Source organism: Chaetura pelagica, unplaced genomic scaffold (genome assembly GCF_000747805.2).
Source record: "Chaetura pelagica isolate M959 unplaced genomic scaffold, ChaPel_1.0 scaffold806, whole genome shotgun sequence".
Taxonomy (NCBI): Eukaryota; Metazoa; Chordata; class Aves; order Apodiformes; family Apodidae; genus Chaetura; species Chaetura pelagica.
Genome location: NW_009953598.1, coordinates 199157 through 218675, shown reverse-complemented (window position 1 = coordinate 218675; position 19519 = coordinate 199157). Strand labels below are relative to the sequence as shown.

At 38.6% G+C, this 19519-nt stretch overlaps 1 protein-coding gene across 1 annotated transcript in view; it reads right to left on the bottom strand.

The window, feature by feature from the left end:
* CDC42BPB (CDC42 binding protein kinase beta (DMPK-like)) overlaps window positions 1-19519 on the bottom strand; it is a 119107-nt gene that overhangs the window by 49323 nt on the left and 50265 nt on the right. The window contains exons 2-4 of the mRNA XM_009999807.1: window positions 16278-16369; window positions 3924-4007; window positions 226-321 (exon numbers count right to left, since the gene is read on the bottom strand). Of these exons, the coding sequence (XP_009998109.1) occupies window positions 226-321; window positions 3924-4007; window positions 16278-16369 (272 nt within the window). The remainder of the gene's footprint in view (window positions 1-225; window positions 322-3923; window positions 4008-16277; window positions 16370-19519) is intronic.

The window sequence follows — 19519 nt, the reverse complement described above, 5'->3', positions numbered from 1 at the left end:
AGTGCTCATATAAAACTCTATATACTATAGTACTACATTTCTTTCTCACTCTCCTGTAGTTACAGTCAGGCCTTTGAAGTGTCTCTTTAAGGAGAAAACAAGAATATTGAAACACTGCTGCAAGACATGAGGTGGACCGATTTATTGCACGAATATCCTTAAATGTACCAAAAATAAAGTTCTTCCATAATCTAAAGCTTTTATTTGCTGATGAATCAAACATACCAAATAGTTCTCATCTTGAAAGGCATAGTGCAATGTAGTAATCCACTGACAGTCTCCATTCACCAAGACATTTCTCTCCTCTCGGAAGCAAGCTGTCTAAAATGAAGAGAGGGGGGGAAAAAGCCATTGTCAGTATCAACAAAGTAGTTTTCACAACAGGAATATATATAGATGGTTTATGGGATTAAATAAAATTACAGAGAAGACATCTCTATAAATTGGAATTCAGTCTGCCCAAGTGACACATCAGAGAGTCTCTGCAGGCTTGTAGTCAGGCACTCAGTCACTCTAATCTTTACTGGGACCTTAAAAAAACCCTCAACAACGCAACACCTGTCCCTCAACCATTAAAAAGCCCACAAACAAATCTGAGTCAACACTGACTCAAAATTAAAATAATTAAAAATTTATTTTTAAAAGCCAGAAAAATGATAACCTCTCACTGCAATCTGTAGCAGACATCAGATAACTGCTCTAGGAACATAAGTCTGGTTCTTCTGAAAAAAGACCTTTGTGAAAATACAGTGTCCTACTTAACAGTTCCAGACACTGCCAATACACTAAAGGAAATAAGTACATTTTACTATTACTGTCTTATCTTTGTCCAGTATAACACATTTTCATTTTCAATAATCTTTTCTCTACTTCAAATAGCCTACTGCAACACTTCAGAGAAGCAAGCTCTGTGTAACAGGTTTTCTCAGCATCTTTACGTAAAACCAACTTTCATAAACTTCAAGTGAGTCGTCCTTAATAAAAATATATTAACGTTTTTATTGGATCAGAGCTATCAAGATGCAGACCTTGGGACTTTTTCATAACTCTAAATTCAGAAAGCCATTATTAGGCTATTCAGTAGCTGCAGTTCAAGTGCTTGTGTTCTGGAGAATAACTGATATTTTTTTGGTCATTGCCATTTGTCCAGATGTCCTAGAAAATGTACTATGGAAGGAACCTCCCTGGGAAGCCCAAGCTTTGTCACACACTGATTGCATCCTATAAAGGATTCCCAACAATTCTTCCCCCTAAGAAAGCAAAAGTCAATTTACATTTCTAGTGATGATGACCATACTGTGGCCACGTCATAAAGTTAGTAATTATTGGCGCAAAGAGATGTAAATTGTAATTAAATGTTAACTGAGAGTGGCTTAACGGTTTATGAATGCAAGGCCAAAGTATCACTCTACAAAAAGTCTGGCAGCAAGAGCAGCTCTAAGTAATCCTATCCCCTGCCCGCAGCACCAGAGCACAGCACTTCTCAGTTCTTCTGGCACAGCGATGCGAGGAGGCTGCCAACACAGAAAACTAGTTTGTTTATTTTCAAAGACATCGGTTCCTTGATCCAGTTCACTTGCAACCTCAAACAGCAAAGGACTGTTATGAACACTTCAAAACCAGTAATGCTGCTGAACACTTTGCGTCATGATTCAAAGTATAAAACTCCTTTTCTGCTTACACTAGCTTAAAAGGCCTTGAGACGTGCCTTGAAAAAGCCTGACAGGCTCCCTAATCAGCCAGTCACGACTTATTTGGAACTGTCAACAGTAACACTAACGACTATGTATTTTACTGTCAGAACAACGAATACAAATGGTCCACCTTATCAACATAAATGGCATGCCTATTTTTTCTTGCAACGCATTCGCAGATGTCAGTTTATATTCACTAATCTTTCCTGTATTTTAGTAGCTTCCAACCATGTTTTCTTATTGCAGCTGGTACACAAATAAGCAGTGTTTTGGTAACTTTTTGCTATATTTAATAACTAATAAAATGCTTCATAATACAATTCACAAAACAAATACAAACCAATATAACAAAATGCTTCTCAGACCACTCATAAAACACCTGAAATCTGCTTGCCAGTGGAACTGTCTGTTTAAGAGGCTACTGTATTCCCACAGGCTTAATTTTAAAATCTAACAAGTTTTACCACATCTGGGAAATTTTAACACCCAGATGTTTACTGAACTTGATATGCAGGTTAGAAAATCTTGCTTATCCAGAAAAGCTAAATCAAGTGAGCTCACCAAACAGGAAAAGACAAAGGAACATAGCAGAGAAGACAGTTTCTTTATTGTTCTTTGTAGATGAGGAAAATCAGCTGAAAGAGAACCTGACTGTTACTTGTCCTAAGTGTGTATTTGGAACCCTGTTGCTCATTATACCTCTTTCCTGGTGGAGAGGCTCCTTCTCTGGAGATTTTCAAGACCTGACGGGATGCATTTCTGTGTGACCTGCCCTAGGTGATCCTGCTTTGGCAGGGGGGTTGGACTGGATGATCTCCAGAAGTCCTTTCCAACCCCTAAGATTCTGTGATTCTGTGATAACCCTCTTCCACCTCTTGCCTGCCTGTTGTAGAATTTGAATACAATTTCTGAACAGCTACCTTCTCAGAACATGTCTACATGTAAAAGTCGCAGTTATTTAGGTAAGCCATTTAATTAAGTCACTTTAAAAATGACTGAAATAAGCCAGCATAGCTGTATTTCCACTAGAGTTTGGGAGTCTCCTACAAGCATTTGGGTTTAAAACAATTCTATACTGACCACTGAATTAATCCAACTGAAACCTGTGTAGAAAAGGGCACCAAATGTCCCCCAGACAGGAGACGGCTTAATGCAGAACTGCTAGTGCAGCACAGGCAGGAGTGTCAACTCTCCTGAGAGCTCCAAGGAAAACCAAATGGCAGCGGCTGCTGCTGCTTGTGGAGTGTGCAAGACAGACAGTGTGACTAAATCAGGCAAATGCAGGGGCTTAACAAGAGGGAGGAGAATTATTCACAGGAAAAGAGGTGGCACTGACTCACTGAAAGGAAGGGAGGGACTAGGAAGGGCAGGGGAGGGAAGGATGTGTCTAGAAGGGGCCAGAAGAATGGGCCAGGGAAGGGTCAGCAGGCTCAGTCCTCTGCAATCAGTCCGTCTTCACCCCTTTACAGAACTGCTAACAGTACTGACAGACTTCAGCTATTTCCCCCTAAAATCTATTGCTCATTTAACTGCTGATTTATGTAATATTACATTTGCCATAAGGTTTTCCTTTACAGTGCAAGAGTAGGGATTCTAGAAATACGCCACTTTCCATGACACATTCTCAGCAGGTCCTTCCCTAATCTGTGAAGTACCCATGCACATTTGCATAATACGTTGTGACAACGTACATCTCCTTTCATCAAAAATAGCCTTTTTGAACAGTTTTACCTTTTTAACATATTTTGGTTTATAATCTGAATCCATGATTCCAAAGAATTTAGCTATAGTTTCACCAGTTATACAAATCCTGTTACAAGCTGCAGGATGCAAAGCTCCTTAATGGATGCTTTCTGAATGCAAGAGAAAAGAGACCTTTTCATAACGTTTTTGTATACAGCTGTGATTGTTACAGTAGTACCAATCTCAGCTTTCATGTAGTCTCTCACTTGCCTTTATTGTAAACAAAAATCTGGCCAATAAATTCTACCCAATAGGGTAAGAACTAGGGCAGACTGTCTGGTAAACGAACACACAGTAATGCTGAGAACAACAGATGCCTGGAAGGGACTGTCAGACTTGATTGCATTAAAACAGCTTAAGGAAAAAGAAAAAAAGAATGAAGCTCCTATGCTCGTGAAATAATTCTTCCTAATCTGGAAGAGCTTCAATGTAATTTTCCTAATACCATTTTTAAAATTCTTTGCATTAGCAAACCGTATTACTTACCTCTGCCCTTTTAAGCATTTCCCATTTATTTAGAATTTTCATTGCATAAATGCGCTCTGTGCACTTCATTTTAACAACTGCAACCTGAAATAAGAAGATAACTTTATTTAACAAAAGCAAGGTCAGAGAAATAAAATATTTTAAAAGCTTAATATTAACAAAATAGTAATGAAATAATTTATTAAGGAACCATCAGTGATCTGCTCACATATTGGTAAATTTCAGCTCAAGTCTTTTCTCCTACATTTCTCCTCCATTACTACAAGGTACTTGATGCACAGTACACCATGGGTGGCCAAGTGCTCATGATCAAGTACAGGGGATGATAGAGGAGGAGTATGAAGCTTTTCATATGAAGATGTGTAGTAAAGCTGCATTGTTTGCCAAGAACAAGCGATGCTTGTACACCATGTCTTCAGCCAATGAGGCAACATTTAAAAGGGCAGCCTGTGAAAACAAGGAAGGCTGCTGTCAATAGAAATACACTACATTTGACTAATTTGTTTTCACATTTCAGGTTTCAGAAACTTGAAAGATATTTGCAAATTAACATGCTTTTTTGTACTGTATGCATATAGCTAAAAAGAAGCAAAAACAGTATTCATTTACGTATTCATCATTTTGCTTGAAGCATTTTACTGCACATTCTTTGTATTAGATTGCTCAGACTGGTCTATTATGAACAGTAGTTGTGCACATAGCTGTACAGTGGAAGAAAAAACACACGGACATTGAAACTTCAAGGCTTAGGAATGCAAAGACTTTATTTTGACCAAGACTTGTATTCTCCAAGACCAAAACTAATTCTTCTTGTAGTAAAGCCATAATTTCCACAAAATTCTTCCAGTTGGCAAGGAAAAGCAGGCATCATGACTAAGACAGCAACATATTCACAGGACTGTGCATGGACTGCTTGAATATTTCTGCTGCTTCTCAGCTTGCCTCTATTTCAGAAGTAGAAAACCAACTAGCTTTCATTGCTTTTATCAGAGCTCTAAATAACAGTGGGAAAAGTAACTAATCACATCAGCTAGCTTCTTCTGTTGCTTAAAAACTCTCTTACAGATAAGGGATTCAGGAACTGCAGCAACTCTAAGAAGATACCGACTATAAAACAAGGTTGGAGTAATGCATCAAGAAGAGCAACACTACGAAGTCAGAAGCCCTGAAGAGGGAAGAGGGAAATGCCCTCCCTGCACCTTACCAGTAAAGAAGTTCCAGATGAGCGGCAGGGAGGCGACTCCTCTTTCAGTTACACAAGTATGGGACATTCACATTTAGACACACCTGACTTTGCAGATGAATACCTAAGACACCCACCCCTCCATGTGTGAAGCTCCACACACCAGCCATGTAACAAACAAGCAATACCTAGAACATACCTGCCCAGAGAGTCATGTAATGGAAACACATCTTAAGAAAAGCACTAGCAGGTATCCATCACAGGACAGACATGGGAATCTGGCCCTAAATGCAGCTGGGAAAGATACAGCATGAATAAACAGCTTCTGTAAGCTACGTAGAACAACCACAGCTACATTATGTCCCAGTGTCTTCAGGCCTCTGAACACCTCCTGCAAACACTGCTTCTGTGACAGGGCAAGGATGAGTAAGATGAGAATGTCTCATCTCAATGTGAGGTTCTTTGGGACATATGAAAGCGTTCAACACTGACCTTTGGTAATGGCCTAAAACATTTAGCTTTGTTCCTATCCTCGTCATGGCCTTGCAGTCAAAAGCCATCGTAACAACCTCTCTGCACACCCTTAATTGAATTATTTGCCTGATACAGCTGAAGACATGCAGTAAGTCAAACTGCACATTGAAAGCTTTGGGAAACTGCAAGATGCTGACATTACCTGCTATATATTTTAGCCTCTGTTCCATACAGAATGTGATGACTCAGGAAATCCTACCACCTTCACTGAAGGGACAGACCAAACTAAGCAGAAATGAACAAAAGCTCTGAGAGCCCTGAAGTAGCAACATTCAGGTTTCATTACACCACAACACTAGAACTCCTCAGCCATTTAAGTACAAATACAGTATACAAACCAAAAGTCAGATATGCATCTACTGCACTTTACTGAAGGCCATCGCTGTCTGAAAACACTGCAGGCTGATAGAAGTTTGAAGTGTGCTCTGCTGCTGAGGAGTGATGTGAGCCTGGAACATGGAGGACATCATGGAGGACACACACAACTGAGGAGCTGTACAAACCTCATAACAGAAAGTGATGAATGAGAGCAGGCCAGGACAAAGGAAAAACAAAGAAGGAAGCCAAATCTGTAGGACCTACTTAGCAATTCCCCAGTTGCTATCTATCTTAGTGCTGTTTATTTGCAACTGAAAGAACTGCTTATAAAAGCCCAATTTAAACTTTCTGGAGGAACAGAATTGTCTTCTGTGGAAGAAAAAGTGGAATGAATAAAAGGAAAGCTGACTCGTATTTTCACAAGTGGTTACTGAGATGTGGCACAAGTAGACACACCGCTGCTTTAGTTTTAAGGGGGACAGTGGGACAGCTTCTTGTTTCAGCAGAAGAACAAATGTAATCATACTGCAAAATGGGTAATTCCCCAATAATTTAGTCTCTCTGCATGAAGGGGCCTCACAGAAGTACCAGAACTTTGGCCTCACTAGAGCTGACTCCGCAAGTCACTCTAATGATTAGGATTTTTTTGTACATTTTAAGAAAACAAACAAATGAAAAATCCAAATCTCACTGATGTCTGAACTGAACCTAGGGAAACACAAATTCAATTATGTCTTGATAAACTCAGTACTATTATAAGCAAGAATGTTGTTGCAATACTGCAAAAAAAAATAAATCCTACATCCATCATTCCATAAAACACAACAGCGTTTTTTCAAGTTAGCTTTCTTTTACTTCCTTCATCAGGTGGCAGCATTTTTAAGCTTACATTTGTCATAAAATGCTTTGGCTGCTTCTGAGATGCTGTGGTGTACTTGTTCTTTCTTACTTTCATCTTAATTCCTCTCTCTCTGGCATACTTCAAATTCAATTACAATAACCACACTGACCACTTTGCAAGATCAAACAGAAATCTCTTATATTGCAACTGTGTTAACCATGAAAGATGTCAGGTTTTAAATATAATGCCTCCTCTACAACATACTGATCCCCCACATCTACAAATGTATGAAAAAATGCTGTGTTCAGACATATTCTAATGGACACAGATTTGTACACTGTTGCAAATGTCTAGTTTTAGAAAAAAAGCATTGCTTTTCTCTTCAAAGTTTAAAAGTCTACTGGCCAAACATATGTTCATATTACGCACAGACTATAAAAGACTAGGAGTTAACTCTGGTGCTCACTCTTCATTTCCAAGGCTACTACAACTAACACTGCAATAGAAGTTAAAAAACAGCATGCTAAGGATAGTAAGAGGAAAAAAAGGGACAATCAGAGTTATAAATAAGCTTCTGAAGAAGATTCAGTAGCCTAAAACATTCCAGGCCTAGAAGAGATAACAACTGTGATAGGCATACAAAACCATGAATGTTGTGGAGAAGATGAACAGAGAACAATTTGCTGTTTCTCATAACTCAGAAATTGAAAAACATTAAACAAAATTTTAAAAGTTAGCAAGATTAAGGAAGTATTATTGTCACACAACAGTTCTGGAACTCAGCCACAGGCTGCTGTCTACACCTAAGTATTCAGAAAGCATTTCTGTACATTTCAATATCTGAGCAACACATATAGCAGCAGTCTCAGAGACTACAGACTAGTGAGTGTTACAGGTGTGGTTAGGGAACCTGAACCCTCTGCTGCTGGAAACTGGTAAGGTTCAGCTCTGCTTTGGCCTTGGACTTTTCCCACATCTCTCTACCTGGCCAAAGGGATGAGATACAGACTAACTAATCCACACACCTTTGACCCAGAACAACTGTGTCAAATTAAGAAAATTAAAACTTACTCAACTTGCATTTTACTGTGCTTGGTTGGAATGGAGAACTGAGGGTTCCAAACAGTGAACATTCACAGAGTGGTTTGGCAGAGATTTAGGTGACTCTGTTTTACCAATTCTTAAAACACTGGTGAGGAAAAATTCCAGAGGCAGGGGGTCCCCACCAGTGCTGCCCCCCTTCCAGGCAAGCCCCTATGGGTCTGAGCTGTCAGCCGATGATTTGACTACTGTCACAGTGACTCAACATGCTCAAAATTTGCAGCAACTGGGACACTGTAATAAAGCACATTTCCTCAAAGACCTCAGAAAGCCACTGAATCCCAGTGACTACATGTCAACCAACTTCAGACATATTTATGTCAAAAAAATGTATGAGAACTGGAGCTAAAGTCTAAGCGAGAGCCAGTTGTAGCAACTACACACAACATCCTATGGGATTTGTACTGTTTCTGCCAGTAATGTTTGCCTCAAAGTTCTGTTGCATTTGCACTTCAGTAAAATAAAAATGGAACCAAAATACTAGAATAACTTTCTTAGACTTTGGCAAGAAGTAGCATTTTGCTTTTTGAATTGTTTTACAGAAGTATCCCCTGGCCTTTTCTTATTCAAAAGCCACTTGATACTGACATTTAGTATTGCAGTGTGCAAAGCCAACACAGGCCAAGTTCCACCTTTCCTCATGACCTGATGACATCCGCAGGGTGGGAATATGAGCCAAACCAGTCTCTACAAACATGACAGAAGTTTCCACCACTGTACTCTGCCCTTTGAGAGACATGATCAGCACCAGTAAGTTACAAATTTTCTTTTATGTAAACGATAAGCACAGGGTAAAAAAAGTGGAGAAACCACCATTTAAATGCAAGACTGGATTTCCAGAAAACAATTAGGACAGTTAACAAATAGACTTTCTACTGGAAAATCTGTAAGTTCTTTAATGTTCAACGTAGAAACCATACTGGGATTAGTTTCAAAACAAAGGTAAAACACTATTCATGCCCGTGGCACCTTAATTTTTCAGGTAAAACTCACCCTGAAGGACTGGACCTTCAGGGATAAGGTGAAACTCAAATGCAAAAGTTCTCAGCTGAAAAGAACATTGACATATAGGTGTTAATCCTCCTGCAAATCAGCTCATAATGACAGGCAGTTAAGAAAAAAGCAAACACTGAAATTCACAGGCAGATACACACCACTAGGGAGGGGTAAACATTACTGCCCTGTAGAAATACAAACTCATTGGAAACTCCACACACAGCCGCACCCCAGAGAAATAAACTTTATCTGAAGCAGGTGTGATAGAGGACTGTTAAGGTGATCAAGGAACTAAAGTGCCTCTCATACTACCGTGGGAATGGAAAAGCTTTGCTTGTTGCAAAAAAAAGTAAAAAAGTGGATTTGATTGCTACCTAAAAGTAAAATTGGAAGGAAGAATATCAATAATAACGATGATAAAAGATAGAAGATTTGCATAGGCAATAAAATTACATGGATAAAATTGTGTCAAATTACCATGATTTACCCTTTGGCAGAAACTTGGAAGGGCTTTAGACACTTGAGCAGAGATTTTAGACAAGCCTTTCAACCAAAATAGGAGATGAAATGTCATTTCAGATGTAAACAGTTTATCTGTAATGTCTTATTACCAGATTCATAATTTAATATTACAGTAATTTTCCTCAGTTAAGGCTTGCATCTGCCACTTCTTACCACACTATTTCTGTAGTGATACCTTGGACACTAGCTACTGAAAAAAACACTGCAGTAACTGCTTTATTCTCCTGATACTCTTGGATATGAAAGGTCTTTGATACATGGCTCATTAGATACCAGTTTTAATACTGCAGCTCTGAGAAAAAACTGGTCTGGACTGCTATATCAGGTTTTTTATGTCTATTTTACATTTAAAATAAGCAACCACATCGTCTTTTGGTAGGGTTCATATGCCACGGTGCACATTTCCAAAGCCAAATAATTTTTTTGAAGACAGTGTGCAGCTCTTCATGTAATGTAAACAAGAAATTGCTTACAAGTGCCAGCCAGAAAGGTTCTGTAAATAAAGAATAAAGGCCCCAAATAACACCTAAGATCTTCCTCAGCAGTCAGGGGGATTGAAGAGACAAATGGTTGGTCTCTCTGGCACTACAGTGAACCATCTCTCTCTAGCTCCTTGCAACCTGCCTGTCACCATAGTAACTTGGTGCTGCCATACAAACAGACAGGGAGCTGGGGAGGACTAAGACAGAAACCAGCTCTTATGAAGCATTTTCAAAACAAAGCACCTTCTTTCTTCATCCACTTCCACAGCAGAAAACAGCTTTCTTAGTTGTTGGGATTTTTTTGTTTTGTTTTGTGTGTGTGTGTGTGAAGAGCAGATTGTGGAAAAGCAAAGCTAATTAAATACTACTTCTGCATCATATTCACAATGTTCTGACTCTGAATAGCTGGATGAAAAAGTTGTCCTAATGTCACGTGCAATACTTAGAAATTCTGTTAATCTACAGCACAGGAAGACACAGTCCCTGCCAGGTACCTAACACCAATCACCAAAGCTTCTGAATAGATGAAACAGCTCAACTTGCAGTCTGTAGGCCCACTGTGCCCCAAGTTAATTTCTAGAAGTCCATAAAAACATACAAGTTGGTACCCTGCAGCTGCAAGTGCATACAAGGTGAAGGCACACACAGCTCTGTAGCATTGACAAGCATGACTGTCTGCAGGAAGCTCAGATTTTGCATATTCATGTTGAATCTCACAGCACCCTTAGCCAGTATATCTCTCATTATGAACCACAAAACTGATCAGAAATCCATAGCACACAGAAGATCAGTCTTGTTCTCTCAACCATTATTTATTTTATTCTGGAAACAGATTTTTACGTCTATTGATTCCATCTAACTCTGACTAAGCATCCTGGGTTGAGGCGACATGTCCTGTTACTAAACAGGATCAAGTCTGTACACAACAGCACTTACATGAAAAGGTATTTCTAATCCATCCAGAGCAATAATACTTAGGTGGGGCACATTAAGAGTTTTAGTTATTTTTGTGCTAAGCAAGACCAAGCAGTTCCACCCTTCCACTGCAACCACAGTAAGCATTGCTCATTCAAGAAATCCTTGCTAACAAACAAGGGAAGGAAAACAGTTGCTGCCAAATTTCCAGGAGGTGTCAGCCACATTATACAATCCAAGCCTTCAAATAAGGTTCATCTTGACATAGCTCCTCCTTGAACAACTGCTCTTCACTGAAATGTGTTAATCTGCAGAATTGCACCTAAACAGTCCTTTACACAAATGACAAAGAGTGATGTTAGAGACTTGTAAGAGCACTACTAAGAGGTCAGATGAAGCCTGCAAAGGAGCAAGTGCAAGTATTTAAAGCCAGACAGTCCCCATGCACAGGATCCTCTTATGCCTCTCACTGTACTGCAGCACTAGTACTCCCAGTTCCCTTGCACGCAGAGGCAAATACAAAGCACACAGAAGGCACTTCTTACGCTGGCTTAAGTTTCTCAGGTAGGTGCAATCCCACCCAGCACAGGTTCTCAGGACATTACTTCCTTCGAAATATTGGTCCTGGACAGAAGGAGTAGTCAGGCACATGCAAACTTCAAGCCATAGGTGGGTTTGGGTTTTTTGTTTTGGTGTGTTCTTTTTAAAGGTCTAAAAGCATCTGCAGAATTATTCTATTCTGTGTTCATATTCTTCAAATCTTCTCCTAAATAATGTGTACTTTCACTAGTTAACAAAAAACTTCACCCTACACAGCATACTCATTCTTGTCTATAAAGACAGACTTCCACATTAATTTTATTAACAGAAACCAGAACTAATATTACACAAAACCATTTATTTCTGATTTTACTTCAGGGTTTTAAAAATTTATTAATGTTATTCCTCATAGAGGTTGTACCTCTAAACACGAGCTGTCTGCCTATATGACACACAAAAAGGAAAGACTGAAAGTAACATCAGGGCAATTACAAAATTTTTCTACCCAGCTGGGTATACACTCAGGCAAATACACTCTAGGAAATGGGGAAGAATCATGAGTAGTTTATCTTTCTTACAGCAAGCATTTCAAATTACATGCCACTCTGTCATGCACTCAAAGAACATTTCAATTTTTCTTCATAACTATGAAACTTCTGAAAAAAATTAAATTATGTTCTCAAACTAGTGACTCCCAAGAGTCCGAGCCCTACATGTTGCTGTAAAGGATATTCAGAAATTCAGTTTACTCTACATGCAAAGTAGCTGGCTTACCTGATGAGAAAAGGAGAACTGCATGTTTTGGAAGGTGGCTACAGAAGAAATCTCTAGGTTCTGGGCTTGGTTATTTCTGTCCTAGCATAGTAGTAAGACCTTTAAGAAACAGTTTTTCTTTCACTTTCTCAGATCTCCCATGCTGTAAGAACTTTTATTCACATGGTTTTTGGATTACCAGTTAGGTGTTGTTCTCAGATTGTTGGAAAAAAGTATGAAGAATCAGGTTGTATTCCGCTCGTTTGAAAAGAAGAAAGAGAAAGGTGCCAACATGCCAGTACAGATCCATACTGGTGATTGTACCTTAAATTAAATTCTGCCTTAAATTAGATACTGATTATGTGTTCACAAAGCCAAGCTCACATGTGGTCTCAATCCTCTCTCCAAAGACCAGGTTTCCTTGGCTTACATGTGTGGCAAAAACTGACCACTGATCCTGACTAATAATGCCTTTGTTTTCTTTAAGCTATCTTTCTTCAAAGCTACTCACTTATGCAAAAGTTCTTTGGCAAGACTAAAGCCCCAGGCATTCTCCAAAAAGTCCAAATTAGTTAAATTGAGAGAAATGGAATGTAGTTTTCATCCTTTTATGAAGTCTGGCAGGCTTAGCTGTTCAATGTTTAATTTAAACTACTTAATTCTAACAGGAATATATTCAGTTTAGTTCTGATTAACTTCTTCATGCATTCTAACAAGCATCTAATAGGTATTTTCAAGATTTATTTCTAGCAGATAGTTGTGTTTGGGTTGGCTTCTTTAAAAAAGAACTACTGAATAACCTTATAACCACAAGAATCCCATCAACTAATTTCTAACATAGTTCCCATGTATGTATGAACACACTACGGAAAACAGTTCAGCCTTCTGAACTGTTGCTTTATACAAGTCAGATGCTACAGACTTTAATTTCTTATTATGGAATATTAAATTTCATATCATTAATATTTTATAATGTCTAAAGTATTTGGCAGTTATAGCAGTGTAGTATACACAAGGGTCAAAGGATTAATTCATAAGCAAAAAGAACAAAATATTCTCTGGCAAGTGGGATTAAAGTATAATGAACACAAAATCAGTGATTTCTGCATAATTAAAATTGATGAAAAAGTTTCAAGGTGCTACAGCTACAAACAACAACTTTTATAATTAAAAGATGAACAAGAAAGCATGATATAAACATGACTGAATTTGTGAGCACTCATAGCCCTAACAGAAGGATGGCTTTAGGACACTTTCTCATTTCACTTCTGTTAAATTTTATTTCCACAAGGGAAATGGGATGTATGAATTGCTGTAGTTAAGCTTCATGCTTTTCCAAATGGAAGAATATGAAAGACATTGTTGATTCAGGCACTCCAAACACTATTAATACAGGCTTCCACCCAGAATTTGTGTCTCTTATACACCTTAAGACTCTTGATCCAAAGCTAAAAGGTCATCCTAAACCTCCTAGCAAGTATAAACTGAAGTCTCTTGAAGTTCATAGAAATACTCCATCTGCTGTTGTACTGAGATTTCCAGTTGGTCAACTCCTTAAGTGGAGAAGAGCATCTTTTTGAAATAGAACAGAGCAAGTACTATTGAAAACAGTCCTTCCTTAAAGGTATACTGTGTGAAGGCATTCCCAACACTGCAAGTTACTATAAAGGGTTCCCTTGACCTGAAACTACTTTTGATAGCTATTGCATTCCCAAGTCTAGTTCTGAAAAGATCCAGAAACCACTTCTAATCCCACCAAAAGACAAACTGCCAAAACACTAATCTAAAATTCTTTAGATACGAGTGGTCACAGCCACTATAGTAAACAATCTGGCACAGAAAGACCAGAACAACAGATGAAAGTAGCCTTTAATGAGCTTTCCCATCTATACTGTATGCAGTTCAAGAATGTTGATTCAGACTATACTTAGCCTGGTCTCCTGGACCAAATGTGCTTTTAAGCTGCTAGGAGAATCAATCCTGGTGATGGATTCTTATGTCCTCCTTGGGGCCAGAAGCACATTTGGTACACATCTGGATCAGAGGTTCTGGTTCAGTTTCCTCCAAAACATATCCATGGATATGTTGCATGGATAGCAACATCATTCTGCATTCTCTTCAAAACTGTCCTACTGCTTTCAATCAAAACCCTAAAGGAGAGGTAGCCAGTACATACTACAGGAAAGCTGGGGAGGGACGTTTTACAAGGCCTTGTAGCAAGAGGAGAAGGGGTAATGGTTAAAACTGGAAGAGGGGATTCAGGTTAGACATTAGGAATAAATTCTTCAGTGTGAGGGTGGTGAGACACTGGAACAGGTTGCCCATGGAAGCTGTGGATGCCCCACCCTGGAAGTGTTCAAGGCCAGGTTGGATGGGGCTCTGAGCAACCTCAGGTAGTGGGACGTGTCCCTGCCCATGCAGGGCGGGTAGATCTAGATGATCTTTAAGGTCCCTTCCAACTCAAACCATTCTATGATTCTGTGATACTACTGTGTTGATTTTCTAGGCTTTTTATCTACTCATAAACTTCTCTGCTCCAACCTCATTTCTGGAGTTTATTTGTGGCTCTCAACCCTTTCTTAGACTTCTCAATTTTTTTCCATTTTTGCTTTTTCCCGCTGAACTCTTGCAGTAACTTCTTTCTCTAAAAGTCACGTTCAAATAATACATGCCAGCTAAAATCAAACACTCAAAAGAACAAACTTTTTTCATGAAGTATTTCTACTATCCTAAGATAACACTTCTTTTATGTAACAAATGTTGCAACTCCTCAAGTTCAATATCCATTCAAAAGTGAACTTTTGTCTTACAGGTCAGGATGTTACTATTTTTCTAGACATTTTACTTAAAAATAATCAAGTTCCTCCAGCATCTATGCTCATGATGATTACACACAACTGTATGTTAACTCATTATATCATTAGATGATGGTACAGATGAAGAAATGTTCCTGAAACACTAATTTTTGTCTCAGGTGTCATCCACCTTTGTCAACAGCAGTCTCTGAAGTAGGTTAAAATTATGTGGATATGAAGCTATTACTTCACCCACTACCAAGTGTGTGTACATTGAAAGCTCATTGCTTTCTGAACCTAAGTAGGGTTCTTAGCTACTGGTGTTTCTGTGATACCTCTGTCCCACAGTCAAACCCCATGTGAAAGAGTTTGATGCGTCCAGGGCACACCTTGCTTAGAGACACCATGCTGTGGAGACAACACAACATGAACATAAGGAAGCCCAGCCCTAGCCACTGGCATCAGAAGTGTTAAGCAAGTGCTAATGGGTTGCAGGAAGCCCCTAATGACTCCTATGTTTTATTGTAGTGTGGCACTACTTAAAAGAAGCTTCCTGAAAACAATCTTAAGTGTTTTCTAACTTCTAGAAATTCTCTAGTTAATAACCTCTTTTGCTGATGGCTTTAGTTGCAGGTACTTAAATCCTGAAAGGGTTGTCTTGAGGTTCTCCAGAACTCTCAGTTATCCTATGCCTACTGGAGAGGAGATGCTCATTAATGCTTTTGCCAGTGGCAAACCCGATCAGACTTATGTCACTGACGACAGTTTCATCAATCGTATTAAGAAGTGATGCTTCAGTCCAAGGTCCTGGGACTGGTGAGTCCTCAAGACACAAGGCGTTCCTATCATACCAGCACGATTCAACTTGCTGTCCAAAAAACAGATCCAGTTGCCTTTGATCTTCAAAGATGACAGGGAAGAGCCTTTGAGGCAGCCAAATGCGTCTTTCTGCATTACCAGATTGCTACAGAGACAGGCAGATGGGTGGAGCAGCCTTTGCGTTCCTACCAGAGAAGCAGTCCAGCTCTGTGTTAAATTACAGCAGCACAGGAGAGTACATATGGCAAGTGGGAGAAGAGATCCCAAACTCAGCTGTGCAGCTGCTAGGTGGGACTGCTCTGCTCATGCACACACTGATGAGACACTTGTTTTGATACACTGAATTCAGAAGGAGCCAGTCACTCAAACAGCAGAACTGGACATCAAATAACCTGCTTCAAGGGGACCTTGCCCTAGTACCTGGCTACATCCCACATTTGGAAGTATTTTAATACATCTGTGTGAACCTTTAGGACAAGTCCAAGTCAACTGTAAGCAGAAATGCACAAACAATGAAAGTTACATTTCTACAACCGAAAGAATAAAATCTCTTACCTCACCAAATGCACCTCTTCCAATCACTTTTATAATTTCAAAGTCATCTCGATGGAGTTGCATTTCCTTTACCAATTTTGTAAATGGTCTTGCTGTTTCAGGAAAAAAAAAAAAATCAATTACGAAGAGAAATATTGTAAAATAAAATAATCCATAAAGCAATGGTCAAAAGTACTACTCATTGCATGCCCACTGCAATATTATTTTTTCAACTACTATTAGAACTATAGAAGGAAAAAATTAATTATAATATTTAACTATATATTTTTTTTCAAGTACAATTCTATGGTTGGTCCTGCCTTGGTGACAGCAGTTAAAGAATGAAGTCATCTTTCAGAAGGATTTTCCCCCCCTTACTTTAGGATTTTGTGAATGAGTGAAGGACCATGTGAATGGGAAATCCTAGAGAAAACCTATTCTATCCTTCAGCCACTAAAACAATTCTCTCAGTAAGCAGAGTTCAGCTTTACTTTTTATTATTTCAGCTAGTACCAGCTAAAGTTTTAACAACCCACTCTCAAGAGATAGCTGTCTCTACTCAATAGCAACAAAACCATTTCCTACAGGATCTAAGGCTAATTTAAGATTTTTACTTTGAACTATTGTTTCTGTTAAGCAACATTCACCAGATCTCAAACAGAACAAGTATTGAAAGGCTGCAGCTGAAAAGATGCCCAGCAACTAACTAACCTACACATACTTCGTTCTGGTGGAATCAACTGAATACAAAACTGTTCTCAAAATACCTGGTTGATAAATCCTACTGTACCTGCAGAGCCCATCAATTTTCTACTCTCCAGTTTCCATTCAGAGTATTTTATTTATTTCTTGCATAGCACGGGATGAAGATTATTGTTCAGAGAAATTCACTACTTGATTATGAAGACCAAATCAGTAAGGGTAAAAAACAGTGCAAGCTAAACAGCGCAAGAGTAAGTATCGTGCCTACAAAGATGCAGTTCACACTTGTAACTAAGCACAACAAAAATTGCTCTTCTTTACCTCATCACAAACATTATAAGACTTAAAATACATGAATTTTTCCCACTTGCAACTAAATAAAACATCACAGAACTACTACATGTAATTCAGCCCAGACTCCCGTTTTCCCTCACCTTACATTATGATTAAGCTAATGAGTTAAAAGCCAAACAGAACTCCTAGAAGAGGGGTCACTCGATGATGTTATTTCAGATGTTAAAATAAACAAACCAAACCTCACACACAGAAGAAACACAAGTCTGAACCAGAGATTACAGACTTCAGTATGAAGTCTAAGAAAGCCTGAAAACCTCTCTGTAAAGATTCATATAACAGCTAATAAAAGGAAGAAACAGCTGCTCTGAAGAACATCTATTCTGATTCCTTGTACTTTGGAAATGCATTATTGAAAAGATTTCCTCTGAAAATAATACTCCTTCACTGGATGTTTCTTGTCCATACAAAATATGAAATTTAAAAATGAGACCACACTAGGTTTTCTGCTAGATTCCTCATCTCAACTGAGCAGAAATGCCTACCCAGTCTCCCCTACCACAAGGCCATTGACACTATTAACCCCAAGCCCCAAATTATTTCTAACAAACTTAGCCAGCAACACCAACTGAAACCAATTAACAAACCTACACCAGTCCAATCAGACATCTACACAAGTACAAACCCCTGCCAACGGCTGTGATTTGTATTGAATATTTTACCTCCTTCCCTTCCCATCCACTCAGAACAGACTGAGGAAACGCCACTAGAGATAAGAAATATATGTGAAAGTTCCATTATCAAGTTATGGATTGCTATTACAGAAGGGAGACTATTAGACTAATTCTGCAGAACACCCAGCTTCAGGTATTAAAGTTCAAGATGAGGGGAAATAAGACCAGTAATTTTAATTCTGAGGGATACTAACCTAAGAATATATACATTTTAAAATTAAATAACCAATTTTAGCAGTAATTCTAGTCAGTAAACAGAATACAAAAAAAAGTATTCCCTCCTAGAAGGAAGTTACTATTTTCACAAGCTATTTGTGTACTTAACTAATGTTGGCTTTTAGTATTTACCAGTGATGGTGTTCAGAAGCACTGCAACTTCAGTTATGTCTCTTTTGGAAAACTAAGCAACAAACATGAATATCTGCCTGTGCAGAAAAATATTATTTTGGAGAGGACTTCCTCTGAAATGAAAAAATTCAAGTCCTTCTCCAGGGATCCAAGATCCCTTAAAAGTAAGTAAAATTTGAAAATACAACCTAATATCCACAGAATCTCATCATCATATAGTCTACAAAATAGGTTACACTGGAGACCGGAGCTCAGAGGAGGCAACACACCAGTAATTAATTTTAACTCATACTTACTTTATTGGCATTTTAGAGTAAAACACTTTACACCAGGATGTGACCTGCTGCTTTTAAGTACCAGATTGCACAATCTTTACCTCTTAGTAAGTTAAATAAAAAAGTATTTCCAATTTGCTTTCCTGCTCTCCCCCAGGAGGTTCCTCAACTCTCTACTACCTAGATCACAACATAGGAAAAACTGAGTGAACAGAAGCTTGCACCAAAAATATCAGTGAGCTGTGTTTGCTGTGCTTGGCAGAATGATGCCAAGTGATATACCCACCGCTATATAAATGGTAAAAAGTTCTATGTTATTTCACATACCACTATTTTATAAACAGAGAACTCAAAGCAAACTTCTCTTAATATACTGGAATGAATCATTACACTTTACTGATTAGTTTTAATACTAATATTAAAAGTGGGAGCTACAATTTGTAGTTAATACTTAATGAAAGTATTTCATCATGGCAAACAGAAGCATTAGTTGTACTGGGGGTTTTGACGGCAGTGATTACTGAATTTTTTGTTATATATACTGTTGTCAAGGTAACATTAGCCGAGAATAACTGCAAGAGCTTGTTTATTCATGACTGTGAGGCTGTAATCAGAATTGGGATAGCCATTCTGCATGAAATACATTTGCATGCATCACTGCCTTTTTTCTCCAGCTGATTTTGCATGATTGTGCTTACACTTGTCTGGAAGAAGGATGTTCTCCATAAGGCCACACAGAAAAAAACCCAACATAACAGACAACTAATCTTAAGAAGCCAAGAGATATAAGTTCTCAAGAATACAATACAAAACATTAACAGTCAATGTGTTGACCAATATTCACAACGGGAACTGAAATGCCAGCATTTCTTCATTGAAAACAAAGGTATGTATGAAGACACACCACAAA